The sequence below is a fragment of the Bacillus rossius genome, chromosome 15 (assembly GCF_032445375.1).
Source record: "Bacillus rossius redtenbacheri isolate Brsri chromosome 15, Brsri_v3, whole genome shotgun sequence".
NCBI lineage: Eukaryota > Metazoa > Arthropoda > Insecta > Phasmatodea > Bacillidae > Bacillus > Bacillus rossius.
Window position 1 is genome coordinate 29,164,063 of NC_086342.1, and position 26,919 is coordinate 29,190,981.

A 26,919-nucleotide genomic window follows, 5' to 3' on the forward strand; every position below is an offset into this window, starting at 1 on the left:
TCCATAAAACTGGCATACACAACTACAAATTTACAAAATTCTTTATGGAAAAATAATATTTACTTAAATTATAAAAACCAATTAAAAAAAACAATTCAGAGATAGTCATAAAATATACCCACACTATTGAGAAGATTCCCTGTAGCAATTTAGGCTACTTCCCTCCACTTTGTAAATCAATTATTAATAGAGACAAGATTTTATGGTTTTATTTTTCCCCCCCATAAAATCAGTTTATACAAAAACATCATATTACTGAACACTAAAATGTTCCATGATGCTAACCTGTTACATCGTAATGCAAAAATGAGTAACTAATAACAGTTGCAAAAGAAGTAAACTTTTTCGAATTATTATTTTGAATAAAATGTGGTATAAGTTTCATGCAAAATAAATTACATACTTACATTGAATTTAATATTTAAAAGGTTACGTATTTATCATAAGAGTTAAGTTTTGATTGAAAATGCTAAATGGTTTCATGATTTTAATTGCATTTTGGTGCTTTATCGTGAATCGGCTTGCTTGGTATGGTAAATAAAATGCTTGGAGTTATTTTGTCCTGTTTTTTTTTTTTTTACTTAATTAGTTATGTTTTTATGTGCTTTGATAAATTTTTTAAGGATTGTTTGTGTTATTCTTTGATTTGTTAATGTGATGATACATGGATTGGTTTTTAACAATCAAACTGATGCGAAGGTTTTCTCAGATTTGTGTGTGTGAGAAATAGAAAAGAATCGTGGTTTGGGTTTAACACACATACAACAGTTTGTTGGTTAAAAATTTTGGTCTAAGTATACAGTAGTATTAAAACTGAATTTAAGGTGTACGGAAAGGGTGTATTTATTGGACGACGAGGTAGAAGGTGGAGAATAAAAATAAAAATTTCATTGTTTTACCCGTCTCAAACCCAAATCACGTGTATTTGAGGGCAAATTCAGTCTAATCCGTACTTCCGGTGATCAGGTTAGGGGTCCATTAGCGGGACTCTGCTGTAAAAACCAACTCACGATCTTGAGCAGCTTGTTCCGGCTGAGCGCCGCTCCGGCGTCCTGCATGCGAGTGGCGGCTCTCCCGGTCTTCTTGCTCGGCATGGCCGGGATGACGGGGATCACCTTCTTGCGGCCAGACGCCTGGAACAGGTGCGGCGAGACCACGCTCAACACTTCTAGATGACTATTTAAACATACCCGAGACACAGGTGTGTGTGTAATCATAATTAAAAATCACACAATTCTCCTTTTATGTGCACGAGAACCCTGTTATGTTTTTCAAGGGAGCATAAGAAAAAAAAAATGCTACATGCAGGAAATAACAATTTAGCACTTATCACTGTTGGAACATTTTACCAAATCGACTCATCAAGCTAGGTAAACAAATTTAATGTTAAAACCACCAACGGGTACACTTGATGCTTGAATTTGCTTAACCAAGCCAACAATTTTCCAACTTCATTGTGCTTCCCAGCTTCTATTTTATTTGTCTTTAAAGACACACAGCCACATTTCTGTAAAATTCTCCCAGGATTCGTGATGAAGACGTTTAGAGTGGGAATTATTTCCAATTCTTTTGCCACTTGAAAATGTGTAATTTTGGGATTTCTACTTATGAATGAAATAAATTAAACTCTCTATTAGCAATCAAAAACTTTTTTTTTTTTTTGCCATCTAAGAATAGTTGGCAACTAAATTTTGTAGGACTACATACATGCATCTGAATACAGCTAGCATGGCAAGGAACGGAAGGATATTTTTCCAATACAAAGGTTCCAACAGACACTTAACTACGAACGTTATGTACCTTCAATATATAGAATATACAGTGTTATCCAGCACTACCAACTAGCGCTTGTGTTCTGGCATAGTTATATTTTGTTATTTCATACAATCGTATTTGAGCAACTGGTATAACAGTGATTGTAAACAAAAACATACATTAATTGTAAAGTACCTTTTAACATGTGAAAATTCACAGAGTGGATGTTAGAATAATTTCGTTGAAATTTTTTTAATTTATTTATTAAATGTCAGAAAGGAAAAATTCTAAGCAGGAAATGCAGCACTCGTGAAACATTACACACAGAAAATAGATACATTGTCCTTATTGGGAAAATTTTGAAACTTAAAAATTATGACAATATAAGCAGAAAAACGTTATAAACAGTTGTACTGTGTGTGTATATATATTATTTTTCCATAGTCGATTCAATACTTTGAAGCAGAGCTCAAGAAATTTTCAATACAAGTGGACAATATAAGTTTTAAGATACAGCTGAATCTCTAACCCAGCATTTCTCGGCTAGGAAAATGCTGTAATTAAGAATCAATTGAACTGGTAATTGCGTTCTGCCATTTTTCCGGGCATTTGTAGCACATGTTTTTAAAATAGTATTGCACATTTTCTTCCTAGTTGTTCAGGTGTTTATTAATCAGAATGTCCACACCTGTAGAAACATTTCCCTCACTTTCCATGACCAAAAATACAAATTTCCCTGAATAATTTACCTATTTTTTAAATTTCTGAAAAAATAAAGACAATCTAGCCTCCATCATCCCTACAGCTGCATTAGTTCAAACAGAACCTTGCATGCACAATTTTACAGTGTGTGTGCCTATGTTCTGAAACATATGGAAAAAAAAAAAAAAGTTTTCAAATCTGGGTGATGGCATACTGAAGCATGACATTTCCCCCCTCAAATACCTATCACTGAGGAATTTACATAACTTTCCCAGGTTTTAAAACAAATTCCCTGACCATTTTCAACTTCCGTGCCTTACCACGATGTAATCACCCTGTTTGTAGCACCACACTTTTCAAACCAGTACTGCTAATTTTTTTTCTTGTAGGTGAGGAACTAAATATAACTTGTTTAAAAAATTATTTTACTCATTTACTCTATATACACACACACACACACACCTATATATTTTTTTTGCATATACAAATTTTTCTTTGGTCTTACCATTAAAAATATACTGACATTCAATTATCTGGCACATCCCTACTGGATTAAAGAGTCTACACTGTTCTATCTATAGCACATTTCAGCCTTAGATTGCAGTGTACATTTAAATGGGCAAATGTTTTCTCTTTCCAATGCACTGTCATTGTTTCCATGTGCTCTGTTGCCTGATGCATGGCATGGAGCACAAAAGTTTCAGACACAACTTTGTAACGTAATGAAAATTAATTTAATGTAGAACTGTAATTTGCAACGTAAATTTTGGATGAGAATTGTTAAAATACATTTTCCTGGTGTATCTCATCAAGAGCATCATACAAAAATTTCAATTTTTTTCTTTTTTTTAAATTTCTAAGAATATGCAATGAAACACGCAATCTTGGTGTCAACCTTTTTTGTTAACATTTTGTTTACATAATTTAATTTTAAAAAAGTTTGGGTCTTTTCAGCGTTCCATATACTGTCATGGACGGACTTATTATTAATAATGACCAACTGTTATAAACAATTTATCGTATGAACTATTAACTGGTGTGTAGCAATTAATTATTTTCTGTCAGAATGACTACAACTGCAATAATACTGTCAGTACATGCTATTTTACGGTCTTAGAAAAATCAAGAAATAGTATAATTATAACTTATTATAATTAACGATGGTATACAAAAAATAAGACTTTTCATTTAAACAACCCGGGTAGTAATCAATCAAGCAACAGTGTATTGCAATCTAAGCGTGAGACAGATCGTACAACTGGACAAAAAAAACTGCGCTGTATCACCTTTATCCTGTCGATCACTTCTTTCGGCAGGGCGTCCTTGATGTTCTGGTGCGACAGGCTCGGCGCAGCCAGCTTGGAAGATCCCGAGAGCGGGGAGGAGCCCGCAGGGGCGGGAGGCTGCTGAGTCGCCATGGCGAAGAGATGAGAGTCCAGCACAGACTGCTTCTCAGGAGGACCCGAGCCGTTGACCGCCTCCGACGCCTCGAACTGCTCCAGCAAGCTCTTCAGGTCGCCCGCCTCCAACACTTCACACCCAAAACAACCACTCACCACTCACACGCCACAAATTCAGAAAAAAAATTACACGTCCCGACGAATACTTCAGGCAGGACAGTGAAGTATTTCAGCACGAATGTCCATTGAAGCACTGGAAATTTACATGTGACTTACAAAGAACTTAAAATGATGAAAATGCTGTTTTCAGAAAAGTCCCTCTTATAATTAATTACTTCATATTGCACCGATAGTGGCACTAAAGGAAAGTTCAAAATGATGTACTAATAAAACTTTATTGATTACCAATATCAGAGAGTTACCGATTAAAAAAGTATATTACCAAAGGGAAAAAAAAGCAGGCTCCTTAACTATGGAATGTATCATTAATTTTAATCCCAAATCGCAATATAAACTAATACAAATAATCAATAAAGGATATTTGCTATTCAGAAAGAAAAACTTTTTGAAATTTTTCAAATCAACTACATATTGCAAAGGGCATTAATGTCCTAAAGAAAAACCTTGCTTATTCTGTACATTTTCAGGTTAGAATCTATGCAACCCTACAACTGACCTTGGACACTTATCAACAGCATGTCTGTAACGTCGTAGAGCATCAGTTCTTATACGTATTATAAAGTATTTTAGGATTACCTAGCAATTTAGTCCCTTTACAGTTTTTCATGCAAATGAAAACACCCTTCACTTTATAGCTGTTTTACCAGAAAACTGTTAACAAAAGGCAACAGATTTAGTTTACTTACACATGGTAAATCTGAACTATAATGTATATAAAGTCAAATCAATCCAATATTCTGTACTTTTGTAAAACCACAGCAGGGTGATGAAATTATCCTTCCATTTTCCCACTACAGCTTTCATTGTATGTATGTATGTATGTATGTATGTATATAAACACACACACACATATATATGAACGTTTGTCCCATTTCTAAACCATTTATCTGACTGCAATGAAACTTTGCATACTTAACCTTTGAAACACATGGAAGATCTCTGTCTAGGCGAGATTTCAATAAACCCAACCTTTAACACAGATTTTAATTGTTCTTCATGATATTTTGCCATTACAGTGTTAATGTATCGTTCATCCAATCTCTATGAAATTTTTCACACTTGACCTTTGAAACACGGGGAAGTTTACTGTCTATAACATGTATTAGGTGACGTGCGAGTCTTGTTGGATAATTACCAGTAAATATTTTATGAGAGTTCCCCTTTTGGATGGTCTGAAGAATAATGGTGACACGCAAGTTGTATCCATAGAGGTATAAGTCTATGGAGTGTGTGTCTGTTCTGAAGTTTAAGTCAACTGGTTAGCAATAAGATAGCAAAACAAATCATAGCTGCATAAAGGCTAATCTATAGATATATAAATTAATGTTTGTTTGTCCTATATGCATTCCTAAACTATTTATCCAATAGTAATGAAACTTTGGTGAGTTGTTAGGGACATGCCTGCGATGGTTCCTGAAATATTACAACCATTTTATAACAGGTGGCATGCAAATCGTTTTAAAAAATGTGTGTATTTCATATAGTTTACCGGCCGTTTGTGTGTTTTTGTTGTATGAGTGCACACACATGATATAATTGAAATGAATCAGATACAAACAGCGACTTTTCAGTACGTGTGACAAACAATTGGCGGCACCTGAGCTGTTTCAACAAATGTGTTTATTTCATATAGTTTAGCAGCAGTTTGTGTTTTTTTTTATTATATGAGTATTTCAATTAAATATAAAAGAGACAGAAAGAGATAAAATGATAAGAGATATATAAAGATACATAGATAGTGATAAGAGATATAATACAGAGATAGACATATAGGTATATAAAGAGATAGTGATAGAGGTTTGTATATACATACGCATGCACGCACGCACAAACAAATCCCTCACTTAGCACAACTAATACATTCAAAATTTCATATTCTGAAGCATTAGTCTCCATAAACAGTAGGGTAATTTAATTTATTAAATGTGTTCCAAAATGTGTAGGGAAATATTATTTACCACATAATATAAATGCGTAGAACAAAACTTAACAATAAATATGTCACACATTTATTTTTATAAGCCTACCATTGAATACTTTGTATGACAAATATGACACCGCACAACTGGAGATAGGTGGTTATGTAGTTATAGATCAGTCAGCTGGTTGGCTTGCCCGCCTGGGCATGACCAACTCACCTTACGTACCTTACCACAAATTTGTCAAACCATCCTTTCCTTTACTGGCAGTGAAACCAATATTGCTGTCCGGATATTTACGTATCAATTTTTAAAAAATTAAGTGCATATTCGTGTATCACCGCTTGGTTCACACCAATCCTGCCATTTCCAGTGATTTTTTTGCACCATTCATTTAACAAAATTTTCCACGTGAATCATCTGTTCAGGTATCCAATTTCAAAGATATTCCCGCTAGTACAACCAACAGCATCAGACTTGCGTGCACAGTTGACTTGCTTAAAACTAAAGTGCGACCAACATAAATGTGGCCTTCACGATATTCTGCACACCGTAATACTTCCTAGTATTTTTGTTTCAAATACTTGAACACAATGCATTACGCTCTCCTTGGAAGCCATGCTTGCGCACGTATAGTTTCTGACAGATGAATGGGCAGACGTTGCTTTGTGTTTGTGCATGCGAGTTCCCTGCCACTGGCTAGTCAAGTTCATCACGGCCCGGTCTGTAACCGTGCTACAACAGCACGGCACTGTGACATATGTGTGGACATAAAAACATTTGGTCCTTCACACTTCACAGCAGCAACTGAACTTGCCATATCTGATGAACACCAAAATAGTGGTAAAATTAGTATGCTGAATATTTACGATAAAATTATTTGTAATAAATAGGTCTTTAAAACAGAACCATAAAAAAAAAAACTAAGAAAGCATTTGTGGTTTGAAAGTGATGAAATAAGAGATGCACAATAAAATAAATTTAAATTAATTTTCTGATCTTTGCAAATTGGTAGAATATTTTGTCAGGAAATGGTAACTTTTTTAAAAAATAATTTGAAAGTTTTGATTAAATGATATATTTAGCATTTAGGTAATATATGGTGTATTAACTTTCATTTAAATTATTTCCGTTTTTCCGCAATTCACCGTATAATCTTGTCCCTACTAATGAGGAGGTTCAAATAAACATCAGCAGTCAAAAATGGCATAAGAAACACAGTGCTTAGAGTGCAGTTTTTATCTGAGCTGTAAACAGTACTTAAAAATGGCATAAGAGAGAACGTTCGTAGACGCGGAATGTAGTTTTTCAACGAAACTTGTTTCAACTTGCTAGACAGATAATTCCTGATAGCTTTAACAAATTCACAGGTTTCTCATTGATTTCCCGGCACCCAAAAAAATCCACACCCAATTCAAGGTTTCAACATTTTCCCAGTCGAGTGGCTATCCTGCACAAGATAAGGCCTCCTCCAAAGCACCCACTCTATTTTCTTTTATAATTCTGTTTGTAGCTGTAAAGCAAATATTTTAATTTGGAGTCAGAACAAATATGAATTAATTGCTGTAAGTCTGTAATGGTTGCTGTGAAATTTCAAAAAAAAAATAATTGCAAATACCTGTACGCCAGTTAATGTTTTGGCAGGTACAAGAATTCTGGTACAAATAACAGTAGTGCAGTACATATCCAGAAAATTAAATAAAAAAAGAACCAAAGCATTTAAAATACATACCTGGCATTTGCTCGGATACAGTTTCCACATCAATGCAATCTTCATTTTCCTCAGATTTTATTATTGGATGAAGATGAACCTTAACTGGATTAGGTTGCACTTTAACTGGATTAGGTTGCACTTTAACGGGATTAGGTTGCACTTTAATGGGATTAGGTTGCACTTTAACGGGATTAGGTTGCACTTTAACGGGATTAGGTTGAACTTTAACAGGATTAGGTTGCAATTTAACTGGATTATGTTGCACTTTAACATGATTAGGCTGCACTGTAACTGGAATAGATGGAACTTTGACTGGACTATGTTGCACCTGAACTAAATTAGGTTGAACTTTGATTGGACTATGTTGCACCTGAACTAGATTAGTTTGAACTTTGACTGGACTATGTTGAACCTTAACTGGATCAGGTTGCATTTTAACTGGATCAGGTTGCATTTTAACTGGGTCAGGTTGCACTTGAACTGAATTTGGTTGTCCTTGAACTGAATTGGGTAACATCTGAAATGCATCGTGTACCACTTGAACTGAATTTTGAAACAACTCATGTTCATTATTCTCAACTTCAGAGTCATTCATAATACTGTCGATTGGTTCTTCGTCAAGTAGTATTTTATTTTCTTCAAAGTCTAATATATCTAACTCATCCTTTATTATTATAGTGTTCATTTCATTATTTATTCCCGCCATTTTAAAGTGATTAATTTTTTCAAAGCTATATTCAGGAAATAATCTTTTAGGGCTATTGCTTACTGAAGTGACTATCTTAGCTGACTGAATCATTGGCAATTCGATGTTGCCAAATATTCCTTCACTTTCTTCTTGAAATTCCAGGTGTGAATCTCCACGGCTCAGACTGTCCTGAACATCCTCTTCAACAACCTTGAGGCTGACGTCATCATCGTCATCACCACCATCATCGTCACAATCTAAAAAGTTATCCAAATCAAAATTGTACTCTTCTTTGACAATGGTAGTGAGAAATGCTTGTCCACTACTGTTTGATTTGCTAGAAGGCTGCCACGTTTTCACCTCGGAGTCCAAAGAAGTTTCTTCATCGAAGATGCCTTCGGAAAGATGCTCCGAAAAGTTCCGTGGCATTGCAATGTCAAGCCCTACAATGTCCTTGACGTCCATATCTTCTGTGTCGGATGCCTGGAATCAAAACGAACGAAACAATTTTTTGAATGTTTAAATATTTGAATCATAATGACTAATAATACCTTCACCAAGCCTCTTCTACCTTACAGGGATATTAGGAAAGGAATTAGCCACTGTCTATAGTAATGAACCATCTAAGCATTTGCCTGCGAGTGATTTTGGGGAACCACAGTGAACTGAAACAGGATGGTCGGAACAGGATTAGAACCCAAGTCCTCTAGAAGATGAGTCCAGTGTAGCAACACTGCAACAAATTCGCTCCATTTGGAACAATTTAAAGTTCATTCAAGTCCTTTAAAGATCAAGTCTATCTGGTTCTTAGAATATATAACATACTAAAGATTCTTGGACTTACTCAAGGGACTTACATTACACCTATAACTTCATTCCTCTGCCATATGATGTTATGGTTACAGCTCAAATCTCATGGTTGCCCTATGCACGATGAGAAGATTGCGCGTCAGTTGTGGGCCTTGTGCTTAGAGGCAACATATCGCTAGAATCACCAGTGAGTGTCACACTTATCCCACCTTGCTAACAAAATATACCTCCCCCCCCCCGACTAAGAGAGATCCTTAATAACATCCCAAGTACAAAAAAAAATCCAGCTATTTAGAAACTTACAGCAACAAACATGAAATTTTTTAAACAACAGAAAAGTTTTTACGGCCATTATTGCTTGCTTACCAAGGTTAAAAGCAGTTAGACAACTTTCTAGACAACCAATCAAAACATTCCACCCGGCCGATCTGCCAGTACCTGATCTCTGCCACGTGATTCAAGATCTGACTGATAATATACATCAAAATTTGCATACACCAAAACTTTATGTTTGACAAACCAGACTAAAATTGCTAGGAGGAATATAAGTGACTTGTGGTGATAACCAGCGAGCTATAAGAGACAACTGTCTGATCTAGGTGTTCTGGGTTCAGACAAATGGCAGTGCCCCAGACGGAACTGCAAAATACAGTAGAACCCTGTTATAATGTTCCTGCATATAATGTTTTCCTGCTTATAACGTCATATTTTTAAAGTCCCAATATTTCCCTCATAAGGAAAATGCATTTATTTCCTGCATATAATGTTCATAAATAGTGTAATTTCCTGCTTATAATGTTTGCTTCCTAACATTCAATAAATGGGGAAAAAATGTTTTAAAACCAAATTATTCCAACACTTACGATAAAAAGTTTCCTTTATGTATGTTTATGTTTACAATCACTGCCATACAATACATGAAGTTTGTTAAAATACAATTTTATGCAATATACTGAAGGTACACAATGTTCATAGTTACGTGTCAGTTGACACCCTTAGTCAACTCTTATCTTCCTTGCCATTCCAGTGGGTATTCAGATGCACATATATAGCCCTACGATATTTAAGTTGCCAACCATTGAGCGAGGGCATAACTAAAAGTGTTTTCTATTGCTTACAAATAATTTTTTTTTCATTCATACGTAGGAATCCCAAAATTAAACATTTTCAGGTGGCAAAGGAGTAGACGTTCTCACTATTAATGTTGCCATCATGAATCGTGAGACAATTTTACAAAAAATGTGGCAGTGTATCTTTAAAGACAAACAAAATTTAACCAGGGAACAAGATGAAGTTGAAAAATTGTTGGCTTGTTTCAGAAAATTCATGTATCAAGTATACTATCTTTGGTTTTAACATTAAAGTTGTTTACATAACTTGGTGAGGTCATTGATACAAAGCTAGAACATTGTTAAGAGCTAAATTGAGATTTCCTGCTTATAATGTTTTTTTTTTTTGTGGTCCCAAGAAAAACATTATAACAGGGTTCTAATGTACTGAGGCAATGTTTGTGATGCAACAAGCAGGAAAGTAGAGGATAAGTATTCTGGAACAGTAACGCAGGGAGAGTGATATCAAATATTGGAATAGCTGCTGTTTAAGACACCACAGACTCCTGTATAGAACCAAAACAATAGATACCTTTTGCATGAGGTCCTATTTGGTGATACAAGATTAAGTGTGAGGATAAAGATTTATACAGAGTTAACTTTTTTGGCTTTGGGCCACGGCCAACCCCATCTGTAGGGCAGCAGAATTAGTAATTTGTTTAGTCAAAAATCTATAATGCACAAATTATTAAGTAAACAATATGTACTTTAAAATACATCACTAACATAAACACATTTTCTTCCATAAAGAAACAGTTAAAAAAATAGAAATAAAAAAAAATTGGTTGTCTGTTAAGTAGTTTAACGTGATGTCATAACAAAACATTGATGAAATGATTGCATACTTTTTATGAATAAAATTTAATCATTTTTATTGAATTATCACTATTTTGTATGGATACAAAGGAGTGAAATGAAATCTACAATTTAATTGATAAATTTACTTTTATTCGCACTGATTAATTCAAATATGTTTATTACTTTAAAGAACAGATTATTTTAACTATAACTTTCATACATGTTTGCTATTTAACTTCTTCCAATCTGTGTTATTCTATTAAGGATAGGACGATGATAGGAAAAGTATGAAATGAATGGGAGTGTTTCAAGTTTAATGTGTCTCGAAAAAGTCAAATCGATGGTTGTTCCAATCGAGTAGAAGAGAGATAGATGCGGTGCAAGCGTACAATGAGTCATCCTTTTTTATGCGTGCAGCCGGCGTTCATCGATTTATTAGACGTTGTCACGTCAAAAATATAATCATTCATAAAATTACATATCTCAACAAGGAAACCTAAGTGATTTTTGAGTGACACGAACTAGTATGAATGTGAAAATCTTTTTATGTTCATTTGGAAAGAAGTAGGGTGGGCCGTAAAACAACCGACATTTCATTTGACAAACCATGAAGCACTTTCATTTACCTGCATTGATCCAACATGCTCCTGCCAATCCGACAGAACTTTATGAAAGTCCTCTTTGCTGTGGCCTTCATGTTTAGACATGGCTCTTGGCAGCACAGCTATGTCACCATTTAGCCTGTAATTTGAGAATAATACTATAAAAGCAAATAACGAATGTTGCTAATCCAAAACTGTAATATCTATAACAAAATTATTATAAAGGCAAACATCAAAACAATTTAGCATAGTCAGACCTCCAAACAGCAGATTATCGGGCAGAGTTGACAAGTCTTCTCATACTTAAAATAAAAGCCAGCAATGTCGGCACATAAGAGCCAAAACCCTTTAAAATCTTATCTTTTGCAACTAGTGGTGAACACCTAGCATATTATCATTCACAACTAGTGGGACATTCAGCAAATTAACCTTTACAATTGGTAGTGAATTCAAGCTGAAGGCTGTCTTATAAGGTAAATATTGTACTTATTAAACCTTTGATGATCAGAATCATTTAAATTTTACATACATTCAGATTTTTCAAGAAAGAATCTATCGTATTAAAGAATCAACTTGACTTACCACAACCAAAATACTTTTTTTTTCTAAGTTATTTAACTTCTAATTTAACTTTCTAAGTTATTAACTTCAAATCAGTACAGGATTAAATATGTGTGCGTGTGTGTATGCTGTGTGTTTAGCCTTCAACCAATTTCTGATAGTAATTTAGATTGGTCAGATTAGTGTTCAAGTTTCGATCAACATACAAACTGCAAAAAATTATAAAAAAATTATCCCTTTCATGAAATTCAAATAAAAACTCAATGCAGGATACTCATATAAATAAACGAGCATTAGCCAAAAAGTCCTATATAAAAGTACATGTCTTGCAGTCAGTTATTGTAATACTGTTAAGCCGTTCACACGATACTCTTAAGCTACGGCCAAAAATGTGCTATGTACGCTACGCAAGTAAAATATAGCCAGCTGCAGCACAGGTGTCACTGGCCACACAAAGCTGTCAGATGTCTACCAGGTTCTAACAGCAAAAATCAGTGACCTTTGGAGATCATTAAAATTTTTTAAAGTCTTATGCATTACATTTTTTTAACATGGTACACAAAAATTTTCAAGGTTTTAAATATTGTCTTAAATACTTTACATTAGGTTAATTACTGGCACTAAAAACAGTTTAAAAACTTTTCTTAAGTTTTTTTCAATTTCATCTCTATTTCTAATAATTCTCTTTTTTTACTCTTTGAGCAATTTTTCCTTTTTCATTTTGACTAACTTCATTTCAAGTGCTTTTTCTTCTTCTTTCATTTAACACCTCATCATGTTCGTTCTTTTTCATTCTCAGGACATTCTTGCTTAGACATTGCGAAATTTCAATTTTTTTTGTTATTTGATCAGTGAGAAGAAAAGCCCTCTGAAAAACAAAATGAACCAGTAACCAAACTAGTTGAGTAAAATATATTAATTACACAACCTGAGTTGTAAGTATTCACACTCTAGCCCAAAACACTTAAGTCTAAAATTAAAATACTCAACTGGAAGTGAAAAGATATGGTCATGAACCAATATTTGAGCTACAAGAGATTTCTCTTGAAGATTTCGAACCAAAAAATCTTTGTTGAAAGAGAAACTTCTCTCTACCGCTGTATTTACATGGAAACAAATTAAGAAACACTGGAAGAATAGGATTAACTGTTCATGTGCATCTTGCATAACTGAGCTGATCAAATTAAAAATGAATTTATCAAGGCTTTCTTTTTTCCAATTAAAAGATTTTGCAGCTTTCAAACACCTTGGGTTTTCACAAAATTTTGTGAACTCTATAAGAAAAATCTCTCCATCAGCAGGTGCCAACTGATTGTGTGAGCGCTAACCGAGTCTCTAACCATTACTGAAGGAGGAAAGCAAGTTGAGTCCAAACAATTCTCTTTCTCAGGGGACTCTTTTCATCCAGTTTGGGAAATAACGACAACAGAAATTTCCTGCAGTCAGCCTTAAATTTCAGGGAGTGAAGCTCCTTCACCTTTTTGAGACAAAGTAGCACCAAAACCATTCTCTATGGAAACAGTATTTTATAAGATATTCTCATTCTTGATATCCAGGCTCTTCAACTGAGAAACATTTGAAATGTTGTCCATTACATTTTGCTGAAAACCCTTCTTCCAGTGTTTTTCACCAAAAGAAACATCTCTTGGTGAATTAAAGGAAGAAGAGGATCATTTCTCTGGAAGTTTGTCACATTTTCTTCCAACTCCTCAGCAATCATAGCAGAAAAATGCAGTTTGACTTCCAGAACGGAATCTTCCAACAAAGACTTTTTCACAGTGCCAAGGTTCTGGGTGTTGGGAAGGTTTTTCTCAAGCTCTTTGTCTGCAAGGTTTTTTTTTCTTCCAGAAATGGAACCATTTCTAGGCATCTTTTGATTACAGATGAGTTTTTAGTCCACCGTACAGCACAGAATGTTTATGGAAAAACTCTGGAACCAGTAATCTGAGAATAAACAGCACGCAGAGATGGATAATTCTTAAACAGTTGATACAATGCTCCAAGAAACTAAGTCACCAATAAACCTTTGTGGGTGCATTTTGTAGGCACCATTGATTATGTGCAATGAACAAGTACCAATATCCAATATTTAGTATCAAGCGTACTCTTCATGTAACTTTTGAGATCAGAAATAAACTTCAGATTTACAATTGGTCCATCAGTAGATAGTTGAATTAAACATTCTAGGGAAAGTTTGGCATCATTAATACACACTAGCAGATTTTTAAGCCAATCTGCAGCGGTACAACGCTCAAGAAAAGCAGGTGTTAAGTATCAAGTACATGATATAATGTTTTCTGAATCCCAATATATAACAATAATATCCATTTGCTGTTTTTGGCAAATACCATTTAACCTTTCATCAGCAGATAGTGCAAAAAAAGGTTATTTCTAAAATAAATAAATAATAATTCACTACATGATGTTTGCAAATTCAATGTAATGAAAATTTTTGAATATCATAGGAAACTATAGTATTTGATTTTCAGATTGTATGTTCTATAATCTCATTGATGTCTATAATTCCCACATACTTTACATCTATACTAATATTATAAAGCTGAAGAGTTTGTTTGTTTGTTTGTTTAAACGCGCTAATCTCAGGAACCACTGGTCCGATTTGAAAAATTCTTTCAGTATTGGATAGTACATTTATCGAGGAATTATATTATATTATCAATAACATTAGGGATCCTTACTTAAAGTCCAATTTAGAATCAAATGCGTTGGAGGGGGTTAGATACAACATGCAGTACACGTACGAAGTGTGTGTTGACAATGCCGCAGGCGCTAGAAGTTTATTTCCTATTGCCTATTGTTGCCACGCACTAGATGCCTTATCATTCTTAATTTTCCCATACAAATAAAAAACACCCGTGTGATATTAACAATGAAGCAATCAGTACCCTCATAAGAGTTCAATTAGTATTTAAATACTTTTTATCACTTTAAATTGCAAACCTAAACTATTGTTTTTTCCCCTCTCTCTGTGTTTAATTTGTTTTTTTCTTTTACTAGAATTATTTTTATTATTTTTAATTAATTTTCATTTTTCGGACCATCAATAATTTTCCTCTACCGTTACAATTCTGACAAGGACTTGTATGTACACACACACACACACATTTATAAGAGAAATACCACTCACTGACTCACTCATCACGAGATCTCTAAAACTATACACCCGATTGACTTGAAATTTAGCATAGTTACTCATTTTGTGATGTAGATGCTCACTAAGAACGGATTCTGCGGAAATCCAATCCCAAGGGGAGTTTCGGGGGCGTAATATATCAAAATTCCCAGTTTTTGGTATGAAATCACCATGGCGCAACAGCTGTTGCTTTATTGATGCTTCATTCGTCTCTATGGCAACGACTATTTCATTGTTAGTGCAGTCCTCATCACCGTTGAAACTTTGCGGGTACTTTAAATATCAAAAATTGCCCTTTTTTTCAAGTATATATATTTTACAGACTTGAAACTTCACAGTAATTTTCCTTATGTTACGCAGGATGACATTTTCTGAAAATTAGATCCCATGGGTGGTTAAAACCAGGCAACAGTGGGTACTTTGTCTGCATGAGAACAGGATTTTGCATTGTTCATGCCTTCTGCGTCTCCATGGCAACGGGCATCGCGCGGCAGTGGCGTACCCACAAGGAGCGGCATGTATAATGAGCGGCGCAAGAGTGATCTGCCTGTAGACTGCCGTAGTGAAGTACGGGTACATCAGTTGTACGTTGCGTGCACGAGTCGGGAAACCATCAGTGCTATTCATTTTCTCTACGGTACATTATACAGCATTGTAATAAATTTTCACTGAATTTTTTTAATTTACCATTACTGTAAATGGGAGATGTGGCTTAATTTTTTCCCATTAGTATAGCCGTGCGAAGCCGGGTCGAGCAGCTAGTTTGTAAAAAGCTTTGATTATACAGAAAAAAACTTGCTCACACTCCAAGAAGTATGTTAATGCTCAACAAAAAGTCTTGGGTACTTTTCAATGACATTACCAGCGTCTTCTGTTGCCGCATGACTTCACCATTACACCTTGTTTTAGGGCAATTTTTAATATGTAAACTACAAAATATACTTATTACAATAAGTGTAAATACTTACTCAGTTTCCGTATCCCACAAATCTGGTTCACTTCTTTCAAATTGCTGCACATTTTCGTATGGTATGAAAGAATCTGATAGGATATCCATGTCCAGCAATGAATGTTTTGTATCTTCCATCAGACTCTAGAAATAAAAAAATAAATAACATAAGCATACAATTTATTTCAAATGCTATCAAAAATTCAAGAATAGATTTTTCATCATGATGGTATTGACAGTAACTGGTTAGGTAATAAAAACATAAAATGATTTAATAATCAGTGAAAAATTTAAAATATACTTAATCAAACCATTTGGTCTTTAAATTCCAACTATGTAATCCTCAGGCCTCCAAAGTTTATCAGAATTTCGGGACTTCCCTCCATCAGATATAAATGCTTAGCACAAGCCAGAAATAATGAGCAAGTTCCTCAAGTAGGGCAGCTGGCTACAGTAAACATCAGTTCTCAACACGCCCACATTAGTTTACCTTGGGAGGAACAATCCACTATTTACCATTAGAGCAACAATAAATGCTCAACACACATAAGTTACAGTAAAAATTAAACCATTAGATTTTAATTGAAGACAGGGAATTATTACTGAAATTTTTTGGAGTGAACAGGTGAGACAAAGAAGCAGCAACTCCTGCATAACCCGCACATCATTTTTGCAGAACAATGCTTGGGTCGTGACCAATGTGTTCGATCAACATGGCTGGGAAGTACCCTCCCATTCACCATCAGGGCTCCAGTGCTCTTACTCTAGACAATTTCCCCGAGTTTCCCCTGCCCAACCTAAATTTTTTGTCTTGTCTCAATTTTGCAAGATAACACATCAAAGTTCCCACACTCTCCACTCCGCCAATTTCCCTGACATATCTAGCATTCCCCCTCCTCCATAATTCATCCATCTATCTGGCAAGATAACAGATATATTACAATACAAAGTTTGTACTGTTATCATTATTTACATAACCAACACAACTAGTCTGAAAAATGCAATGAACATATCTGTTTTACCAAGCTTTGATTTTTTTATTGTGTTTAAAATTAATACACCGCTGTTTCTATCCATTACATTTAATTATTGTGTAGTGGCTCACATATTTATGTTTGAAATACATTTAAATTTTACGGCATTAAGATACAACATGGTAAACTATGTAAATTTGCCAATAGCTAGTGTTTTTGCAAACAAGGTTTCAACATTTTCCCTAAATTTACCGATTTTTAAGACACAATTTAGATTCCTCAAGTTTTGTTTTCCATAGCCTCCCTGCTGCTGAAACTTCATAAATATGTTCCACTAAAAATGTGTATCGAAACAAGTTTTAACCACATGTAACATGTCATTTAACTATAATATGTTTTCCCCATACAGTTTACTGTTATCATTTCAATCAATGCTATGCACCCAATGCTACCAGTTTATAATATAAAACCACTATACTCAATCAAACTTTGAAACTATACATTATTGATTTGATTGTGACCAGATGAATATTGATACTTAACAGCTCTTAAAATCTGTTCACCTTTGATTCATTAGTAAAGTTGTTCTTGTTGTTTAATTAATGATAACAGATGGGTTTTCAAATACACATGTATTTCTGATAAAAGTACAGACTGGTTTAAGACATTTAAGAAACAAATAGTATTAACTACGAAACTGGATTAGTAATATAAAAATAGACAAAAAAGGAAAATGTCGTTCTAGGGAAGAGCCTTAAGGGGCCCGCCTACCTGGGCACACATACGGTGTGCAGTGTTTCAGGAAAAACAACGCGATTTCAAAACTACTCAAGATATTCGAGTGGGGCCTATTTATGAATAGCATTTAAGAGTTCGCTGAGGGCCGAAAAGTACTTTTAATTTCGGATTAAGTTTTTAAACTGTATTTTTAGAAGCGTTAAAATGCCTAAAACGCGTGTTTTCAGTTTAATTTTTAGGCATAAAACAATCAGTACAGATTCTTGAAAGCACTTAAGGGGCTTGCATAACATCTTTATCTTCATTTCTCCGCCATATAATGTTACGGTCACCGCTCAAATTTCACAGTCATCCTGTGACGACGAGACGAATGCGCGCCAGTTCAGAGCCTTGAGCTTAGAGGCTATACCGCGCTGGAAGCACCAGCGAGCGTCGCGCTTATCATCCCGCCTCACTAACACACATACACCCCTGACGAGGCGGGCCCCTTAAGGGCTCCACCTACCCGGACACACATACGGTGTGCAGAGCTTCAGGAAAAACGTGATTTGAAAACTACTCAAGATATGCGAGTGGGGTCTGCTTACGAAAAGCATTCAAGAGTTCGCTGAGGGCCGAAAAGTACTTTTTATTTTGGATTAAGTTTTTAAACTGTAGTTTTAGAAGAGTTAAATGGCTAAAATGCATGTTTTCAGAGTGATTTTTAGGTGTAAAATAACCAGTACAGATTATTGAAAGCACTTAAGGGACTTGCATTACGCCTTTATCATCATTTCTCAGCCATATAATGTTACGGTCACCGCTCAAATTTCACAGTTATCCTGTGACGACGAGACAACTGCGCGGCAGTTCAAAGCCTTGCGCTTAGAGGCGATACCGCGCTAGAAGCACTAACGATTGTCGCTCTTATCATCCCGTCTCACCAACACACACCCCTGATGAGGCGGGCCCCTTATGGCTCCGCCGGTCGCGGGGGAAGGCGTGTGACCACTGCGCGTGCAAGCGAACATGGTCAATTTCTGTGTTTTCCAGGTTTTCAAGACACATTTACAAATCCGCGAGTCTTCCCCATTTTTTTCTCTCTCTCAAGATTTTCCCCTGTCTACGGGAACCCAGAGTCTATATATAGTCCTTGGACTTATGCTTCCGTGACTTCGTTTGACTTCATTCCTAAGATGAAGGAAACCACTTGGGGACAGTTACCCCAGAAATGTTAAAACATGCCACGACATGTCATTCGACAGGCAGCTAACACGCAGCTCTACCCTCTTGTTAAGGTGCACGTAAGCAACATGGTGTTAGCTTTAAGTGATGTATAAGTAACATAATTTATATCCATTGCATAATGTTTATAAATGCAGCATTGCCAGAAGGTATTTAAATTCAAACACTCACAATGAAATTACATACAGGCTTCACACTATTGATACTAATACTAACTCTTTCAACTGTCTATACATTAGGAAACACAGTTACATCATTTTAACAGGTAAAACCCCTTGAGGTATGACATTTCATGCTCTCGTAATGAAACAATTGCCGTATTCACAGATATGAGTTCGGATCACTGCACAAATACTAATAAAATATGAGTCAGAAAATAATAAAGTATAAAAGTCTGAGAAATGATAACATCCACTTGCAGAGCTGAAAATCTGTAGAATTCCCAGGTGGGGAATACATTTATCTTTCCTGTTTCACAGTTACAACCTTGTAAGTGCAAGTGGGCTCCCTCAGAGGGGTGTTTTGATTCCATGAGCAGGGGTGGAAGGGAGATATACACCCATGCACCTTGTGACACATACTCAAATCATTAAACATTGAACAAAATGTTTTTGTGAGACTCGAAAGAAATGCACCATACAAATATAAGGATACTGGGAAGCTTAAAATTAACCTTATACTTCGCAGAAACGAAGTACTAACAAAATATGTAAAATTTTTAATTACCTTTGTATCAAGGTAAAAAAAACTCTTACTTCCACCATACACTTACCTGACCATAAAGAGAATTAGAAGTGGAAAAATGTTCACCATCGGGGAAATTCCAGTACCCTGTTTCCATGACTGGATACGGTGGTAATGCCTAAAACGGAAGATCACACCAGAATAAACACTCTACACTAAACTACAATGCAAATATTTTTAAAAACACCAGAAAGTAAATTCTATATTAATACAAGGAATGCCTTGTATTGTTAATAGTTAGAAAACACTTGAAGTGCAGTAATAACAGCATGCTTGTAAAGACAACTATAATATGTAGTATTAATTTTTATTAGTTTTGTACAAATCTAATTTTTGTTGATAAAAATACCAATGTTATTGGGAATTTATGTCAAAATCTGAAATCAATGACAAAATGAGACAGCATTTAATATTATTTACTTTTTAAGTGCATTTATTTTCCACTTTTAATGCTTTAGTAAAAAAACTTAGTTCTGCTTTCAAAGGTTTTTTTAAACCAAAAAATTTAAAGAGCAGTACTTTCTTAACATTCTTTTTATTTAAGTTACTTCAAGCTTAAAGCAGAATGAATGGACGAGAAAAACTAGCATACCACAAAAAAAACCTACCAGCACCCAGCATCATGATTTAAGTGGGCAAGTCTTAACGTATTTACATTTAATTTATGACTATAAAACAGAAGTGAAGAGTCGATAAAACAAAATTTAAGTTAGCAAAAGTTGCCAAAAACAAAAACTTTTGTGACTTCTAGAGTTTCGTTGCTTTTCCTGTCTTTGTGACCCATGGACAACCTGTGGTCGGACCAAGATTAAAATCCAGGTCCTCCAAGTGAAAAGTTCAAGTGTTTATCACCGGGCACTACAAGGTCAACCCAAGCCTTTCCCCCCAGCTCATCTTTGTTGCTGTCTCTACCAGTACACAGTACACAGTAACTTTAGAAATCAAGATGTGAACTAGTTTTGACTTGCAACATTCTAACTCTGATAGGAGTAATTTCACGAATGGAACGGAAATGTGTAACCACGGTGCTGCCATCTGTGGCGGATGGTGCACACCAAAGTTCATCTAGTCAAAGGAAAACTTCATATGTAGTATTAACTGTTTAATTAATTTTAACAAGATAAGCAGTAATTTGATAAAAATACCTTGTCCAAAATCAGTTCAAAAGCCAGGGTTTAGTATTTTTTTCAAGTCTTCTTCGCTTTTATTGGAGCAGTTTCATTAAATAGTTAAAAAATTTTGCTCCACAAATAAGACAATTTGACAGTCGACGTAGCTGCTCCGGCAACCAATTCTTGGTGCTTGGTGCAAAAACTATACGTGATTCATCTCAAGAAATGTAGTTGCAATCACAATTCATATACATATTCTTATCACATCTGCATTATTTGAAATGATTCTATGTTAAATTTTGTGTCACAGAGTTTTGTATTATAAGTGTACTTAGCTGAATACCAGACGTTGCCTGGGCTCACCACATGTTAACATAAGTAACATCACTACTGAGTTTCAAGCCTGTACAACATACACTTAGGGAAAAAAAAAGTAAGTTATTTTAAAGTCCCATTAATTTCACAATATTGGTGTATCAAGACTATGCATCAGTAAACCCCGGACATCAATCTTCAGCTTCATGTAGTGGGAAGGCAGGTAACCCCTAGGCAAGACGTGATGGTGACACCAAACAATAGCGTGTTACAAATTCAAGGCAACCCCGTCTCTTGACAAAGTACTAAAACTGTTATTAGTGCCTTTAGTTCGCTAGCAGCCGCAAGCTTCACTAAGCGGATGGGTTTCGCCAAGGAGAAGGATAGGAAGTTGTCAGACCTTACTATATGACTGTGTGGCAGACACAGGGAAATGACACAAACTCACTGTCTCTCTATGACCTATATCCTACGATTTTCTATTATAAAACTTAATTTACCCCTTTTTCACTCTCCCAGGGATGGAATTTCATAATTATATGTAGTTTATGTCACTCTCCGGCCCATAAACTATCTATGTTTCGATCCATTGCTCCGTTGCAGCATTAAAGAAGATCAAACCGACAAACATACTTTCATATTTATAATACTATAGTAGGGATTTACCACATGTAGGTCTTTGCAACATGAGAACACATTAATTGACTGGTTACCGAGGTTAGATATTATCTTGGAGTGCATTGCATTGCAATAGAGCACACAAAATAGCTTTGTTATTTCAGATTTAAGTGTTAATCCTTAAAGATACTCACCAAACATTTTCAAAATGTAAAAGGTCATGTCACAAGTATGAACACTGAACACTTATATTACTTTAACCTATAACTACATTTTTTTTTAGTATTTCTCAGTTAGGAATAAATTTTTAGACGAAACAGAAAATGCAAATGATATATTTACAGAAAAAAATTAATTATCTAACATGGCATGTGAGAACCCCACCCCCCATTAAAATACATCTCTTTGGACATGATTTTCAAACTTTACTGAGGAAGGAAATAAAAAAAAATATATATATATATATATATATATATATATCTCTGTGTGTGTGTGTGTGTGTGTGTGTGTGTAGGTATATATAAAATGCAAAGAATTTCAATTATATATATATAATTGAAATTCTTTGCAAGCATTGTTTTTCATGGTTCACCACAATCTAAACATTGGCAAGAAAGTATCATAAAAATGCTGAATCAGCACACTGGAAAAAAAAGGTGGGAAGGGGAGAGAGAGAGAACTAAAAAGTAAAATAAAAGGACTAAACTTTGTACAAAATATGTATTCATTGCATTATCAATGGTGACTCAACAATTATTGCAAGTAATGCACTATTTCAGCTTCAAGAATGCCAGGAGACATGTCCCTTCATCAGTAAATTGTTTTGGAGCTTTGCATCCAACCTCTTTAATGAAATCAAGACTACAATGAAGCTTTCTAAGAAATTCATTAATGGTTTATTTTTATTATTCTTGTCACATTGTTTAATTTATTGATATTCATAATACTTATTGAAAAATTTCCTGCAGTTATTTGATTAAATTTTCTCATTCAAGCCTACTTTTTTAAAAATACATTAGCATTAAGCTAAGTATTATTGGTGGAAATAATCATCTACACAACTGCAAAAACTTCACATTTATATAGCATATATAATTAGGAAATGTATGCCCTCTAAAAGTAAGATATAAATAGGAATATTTCTTTAGACCAAACTTTGAATTCAGTAGCAAAAATATTATACGGCAGCATTCAGTTTTGTCATCTATATTAATATAACAAAAGCTGAAGAGTTTGTTTGTTTGAACGCAGTAATCTCTGGAACTATCAGTTGGATTTTAAATTTTTTTGCATTTAATAGCCCAATTCTCGAGGAAGGTTATAGGCTATTTAACATCATTCTACAACCCTTAGAAGCCAAACAAAAAAAGTCAGAAACACTAAGCGAAAATTACGTAATAGCCTGGCGGGCGTTGCGGTGGGAAACAATACTGGTAGTTCCATAGATATATTAGTAGAAATAATTTTCTCAACAAAAGAAAATTGATATTTCTATCTATTTTTTTTCTTCTTCAAATTGTGTTCACAAACTTTAATATTCTTCTGCCAAGAAAACAGTTCTTCAATTTAAATAAATAAATTATTTTTTGTTTTATTCAAAATGCCTCAAAAGAAAATCTCAGCTTTTTCAGCAGTCTGCAACAGCCAAGCGTCTGAGACTTTAGCATGAAAATGAAACGGAAGATGGGCATATGAATAGATTGGACAGTAAAACCGAACACACCCGGTTTAGGGAATAAAGTGCTGAACGTTCTAAGTGTTCCACAGCATTTAACCCAACAACGAGTGAGGTCAAATGTTATTAGAGCACATAGTCAAACCAAATTACTAAGTTTGGCATTTGTTTTATGACTAATCAGATAAATGACGACATTGGCAGAATGAATAATACTTGTATCAATTGCCAAGCATATACTGCAGCAGCGGTAAAGTAAATATCCCTAAAATTCCGAAACCAACACCAGTTTTGAAAGAATTATTATTGGGTATACATTCAGGCCCAAAACATTTTTTAAGTCATACAAAACAATTATTTCAAATTACTTCATATAGTGCCAAAGAAATACGCGCACAGAATTTTATGATTACATTCAAGATACACGGACAAGTTTACCACTTGATATAAAAATTTATTTCCCGCTCAAAGAGCGCAACTCGAATTTTTGCAAATATATTTTGTTTCCCAAGCTGATCAACTATCTTTGCATTCAAATTTAAATCTGAATATAAGAATTGACCAAACTGACCATTTGCAAAAAGATCTTCACGATCATAATAGTTATATTCAAAGTTCCAACTATAATCTTGAAAACAGACCAGTACACGAACTATAACTAATTATCCACACTGATCTAAAACCCTCCAACAATTACAGTGGTAGATATAATTCGCCAACTGTAGAAGAAGTAGCTAGGTATTCTTTTGACAGATGAAGATACAGGTACGATAGATATTGTATTAAATACTAGAGATGGTAGTCTTCAAAGATTTACTGAGATACCCAAATCATTTGCCCACTACAATATCTTCTGCTCTTTCCACGAGGAGATGATATTAAACAAAATTCAACAACAAAATGGTGCTCACGACCTAAGACAGTATCATGTATACAATTTTGTGCTTTCAGGCTTATGGTAAGAACAAATATGATATATGATATATTTCAGATGATTGTTTAATCAATATTCCTTCGACATGCATATGGCAACAAAAATGATATCTGAACGGCTTGAATTTATAAGAAGGAATAAAAAATATTGAGTGCTGATGAATATATCAATCTATGAGAAGCTGTTGTAAATTATCAAAATGTTAATGCTTCTAATATAGGTCAGTATGTTATATTGCCTTCTTCATTTACAATATCTCCACGATGTATGAATGAAAAGAGCCAAGACGCCCAGACATAAGTTAGAAACTTTGGGAGACCAGATCACCACCTTCACCTGTAATCTAGAATGGCCAGAAATTAAAAATTGTGTTATGTCTCCCTTCACTTTCATTTCAACCTGTCCCAGAAGCTATACAACCTAAAGCCAGAGGGCCTTTAATTAACCACTAACAGCATAACTGTGTCACCGTCGGTCATGACCACTGACACATGCCCCGACAAGCAGAGGCTCCAGGAATAGACAGGCCATGTCTCAGGCAGCGCATGTACTAGGGTCATGTACAAATAACGACAGTTATACCAGAATTACTTAATAGTCATTTAGTAATTAGCAGCCTTCATTAATATAGCAACCCCAGTGACTAACCCAGCCGGGGGTCCTTTGTCAGTCGAACACCTGCTGTCTGCCAGCAACGTGGCTATGAAACGCCCCAAGAAGAGTCTCCTCTCTACCTGCGGACTAACCCGGAGGCCCGTAATTGACATTAGTTGTAGGCGTCAACATCATCAGCAACTACTTGGCTAAAGGCGGCAGGTCATCAGTATAGATGTAAATTAAGGTCAAGTAGAAAACAATAATATTGAGACAATTTGTAAAATTCTATCAAATTTCGAGTGTAAAATGAACATATAGCAGTATAATTATGTTTGCTTCCAAGGCTATTATTGCATGTTATTTCCTATTAACGTTGGTTAAACCAGCTGTAATGTTTTAGTTATTTTGAAGAAAATATACCTTTGACGAAGTTACATTAAAGTACTCTATGGTTTTTTATTTGATACAAACCTACCTACCGTTTGCAGCCACTACAGGTGAGAAGGGTATTGTGTTTCATTTGTGAAGTTAGGTTGTGTTTGTTTTTTTAAGTTAGGTGAAAAAATAAAATTCATTAGACAGGGTAAAAATTATTGTTTTCCTGGGATAAGTTAGTTTTTGTGCTTGTTGAAGAAATAGCAATAAAAGTGAAAGTTTTGGTGAGGCTACGTCAGCTACATTAAAAAATGTTTTATAAGTTTGCATTGCGATATTGAAGCAATATTGATGAAGTCATCAACAAGGCAATGCTTAAGTAATTTCCACCTGTACATTCTTACACTTTCGTGAAAGAATAGACAGTTTTTAACACGGAAGATTCACATGCTAGTTTTGCACAATACTTCTTTCTTGAGGAAATTACATTATGGTATGCCAAATAATAATCTTCAGTATTGTGTTCTATACCAGAACAGACAGGACTGTAATATACTTTACGATACTGAAGATGTTAAAATCACATTAGAAAATATATAATTATACTATATAAATGTGGTTATCACAAAACATTCAAAACAGGGCAGGATTGTAGTAGGTATATAATATAATATTGTACCTAGGTAATATTTTTTGGTATCATGTTGTAAATTGGAATAGGTAAGGCTGTAGTAAACTTTACAATAAAATGGGACATTTAAATAATATCTGAACTAATAAACAATTAAGTTATATAAAAGTGATACCGCAAAATATACTAAATAAGGCGGAATTATAGTATAGAAAATGATACAATAGGAAATATATGTTTGGTATCGTGTTCTAGACAGAAATAGATAGGGTTATAGTACCTATATAAGATATCCAAAAATTTGCTTTATCAACACCACATTCCCATGCTTGTCCTGCAAGAATTTAGGGGTGGTATTGATATGAGCCCTGCTATGTTGGTGACAACTTAAATATTGTATGGAATTGGGATCTAGACCACTCGCAATCTTTGTTTATAAGTGAAAGTTATTATTTTAAAGAAATGATTCTGATTTTCCCCTTCATGCAGAAGGTATAATGAACATACACAAATGCAAGAGGAAGTTATGTTGTGAATTAAAACAAGAACTCCACAGCCAGAAAACCTTATCTAATTCTTGACAAAGATAATGGTTGCATTTGTGGCTCTTATCATAAAATTTCTTAAGAGTTTGCTTAGAT

At 34.7% G+C, this 26,919-nt stretch overlaps 1 protein-coding gene across 5 annotated transcripts in view; it reads right to left on the bottom strand.

Moving 5' to 3' along the window:
• The window catches only part of LOC134539545 (uncharacterized), a 70,262-nt gene that overhangs the window by 42,301 nt on the left and 1,042 nt on the right, over positions 1–26,919 (bottom strand). For all 5 annotated transcript variants that reach the window (XM_063381666.1, XM_063381662.1, XM_063381664.1 and 2 more), the window contains exons 2-7: positions 20,050–20,139; positions 16,361–16,485; positions 11,702–11,816; positions 7,689–8,841; positions 3,744–3,988; positions 1,011–1,133 (exon numbers count right to left, since the gene is read on the bottom strand). In XM_063381666.1, the coding sequence (XP_063237736.1) occupies positions 1,011–1,133; positions 3,744–3,988; positions 7,689–8,841; positions 11,702–11,816; positions 16,361–16,485; positions 20,050–20,118 (1,830 nt within the window). In that variant the 5' untranslated portion in view covers positions 20,119–20,139. The remainder of the gene's footprint in view (positions 1–1,010; positions 1,134–3,743; positions 3,989–7,688; positions 8,842–11,701; positions 11,817–16,360; positions 16,486–20,049; positions 20,140–26,919) is intronic.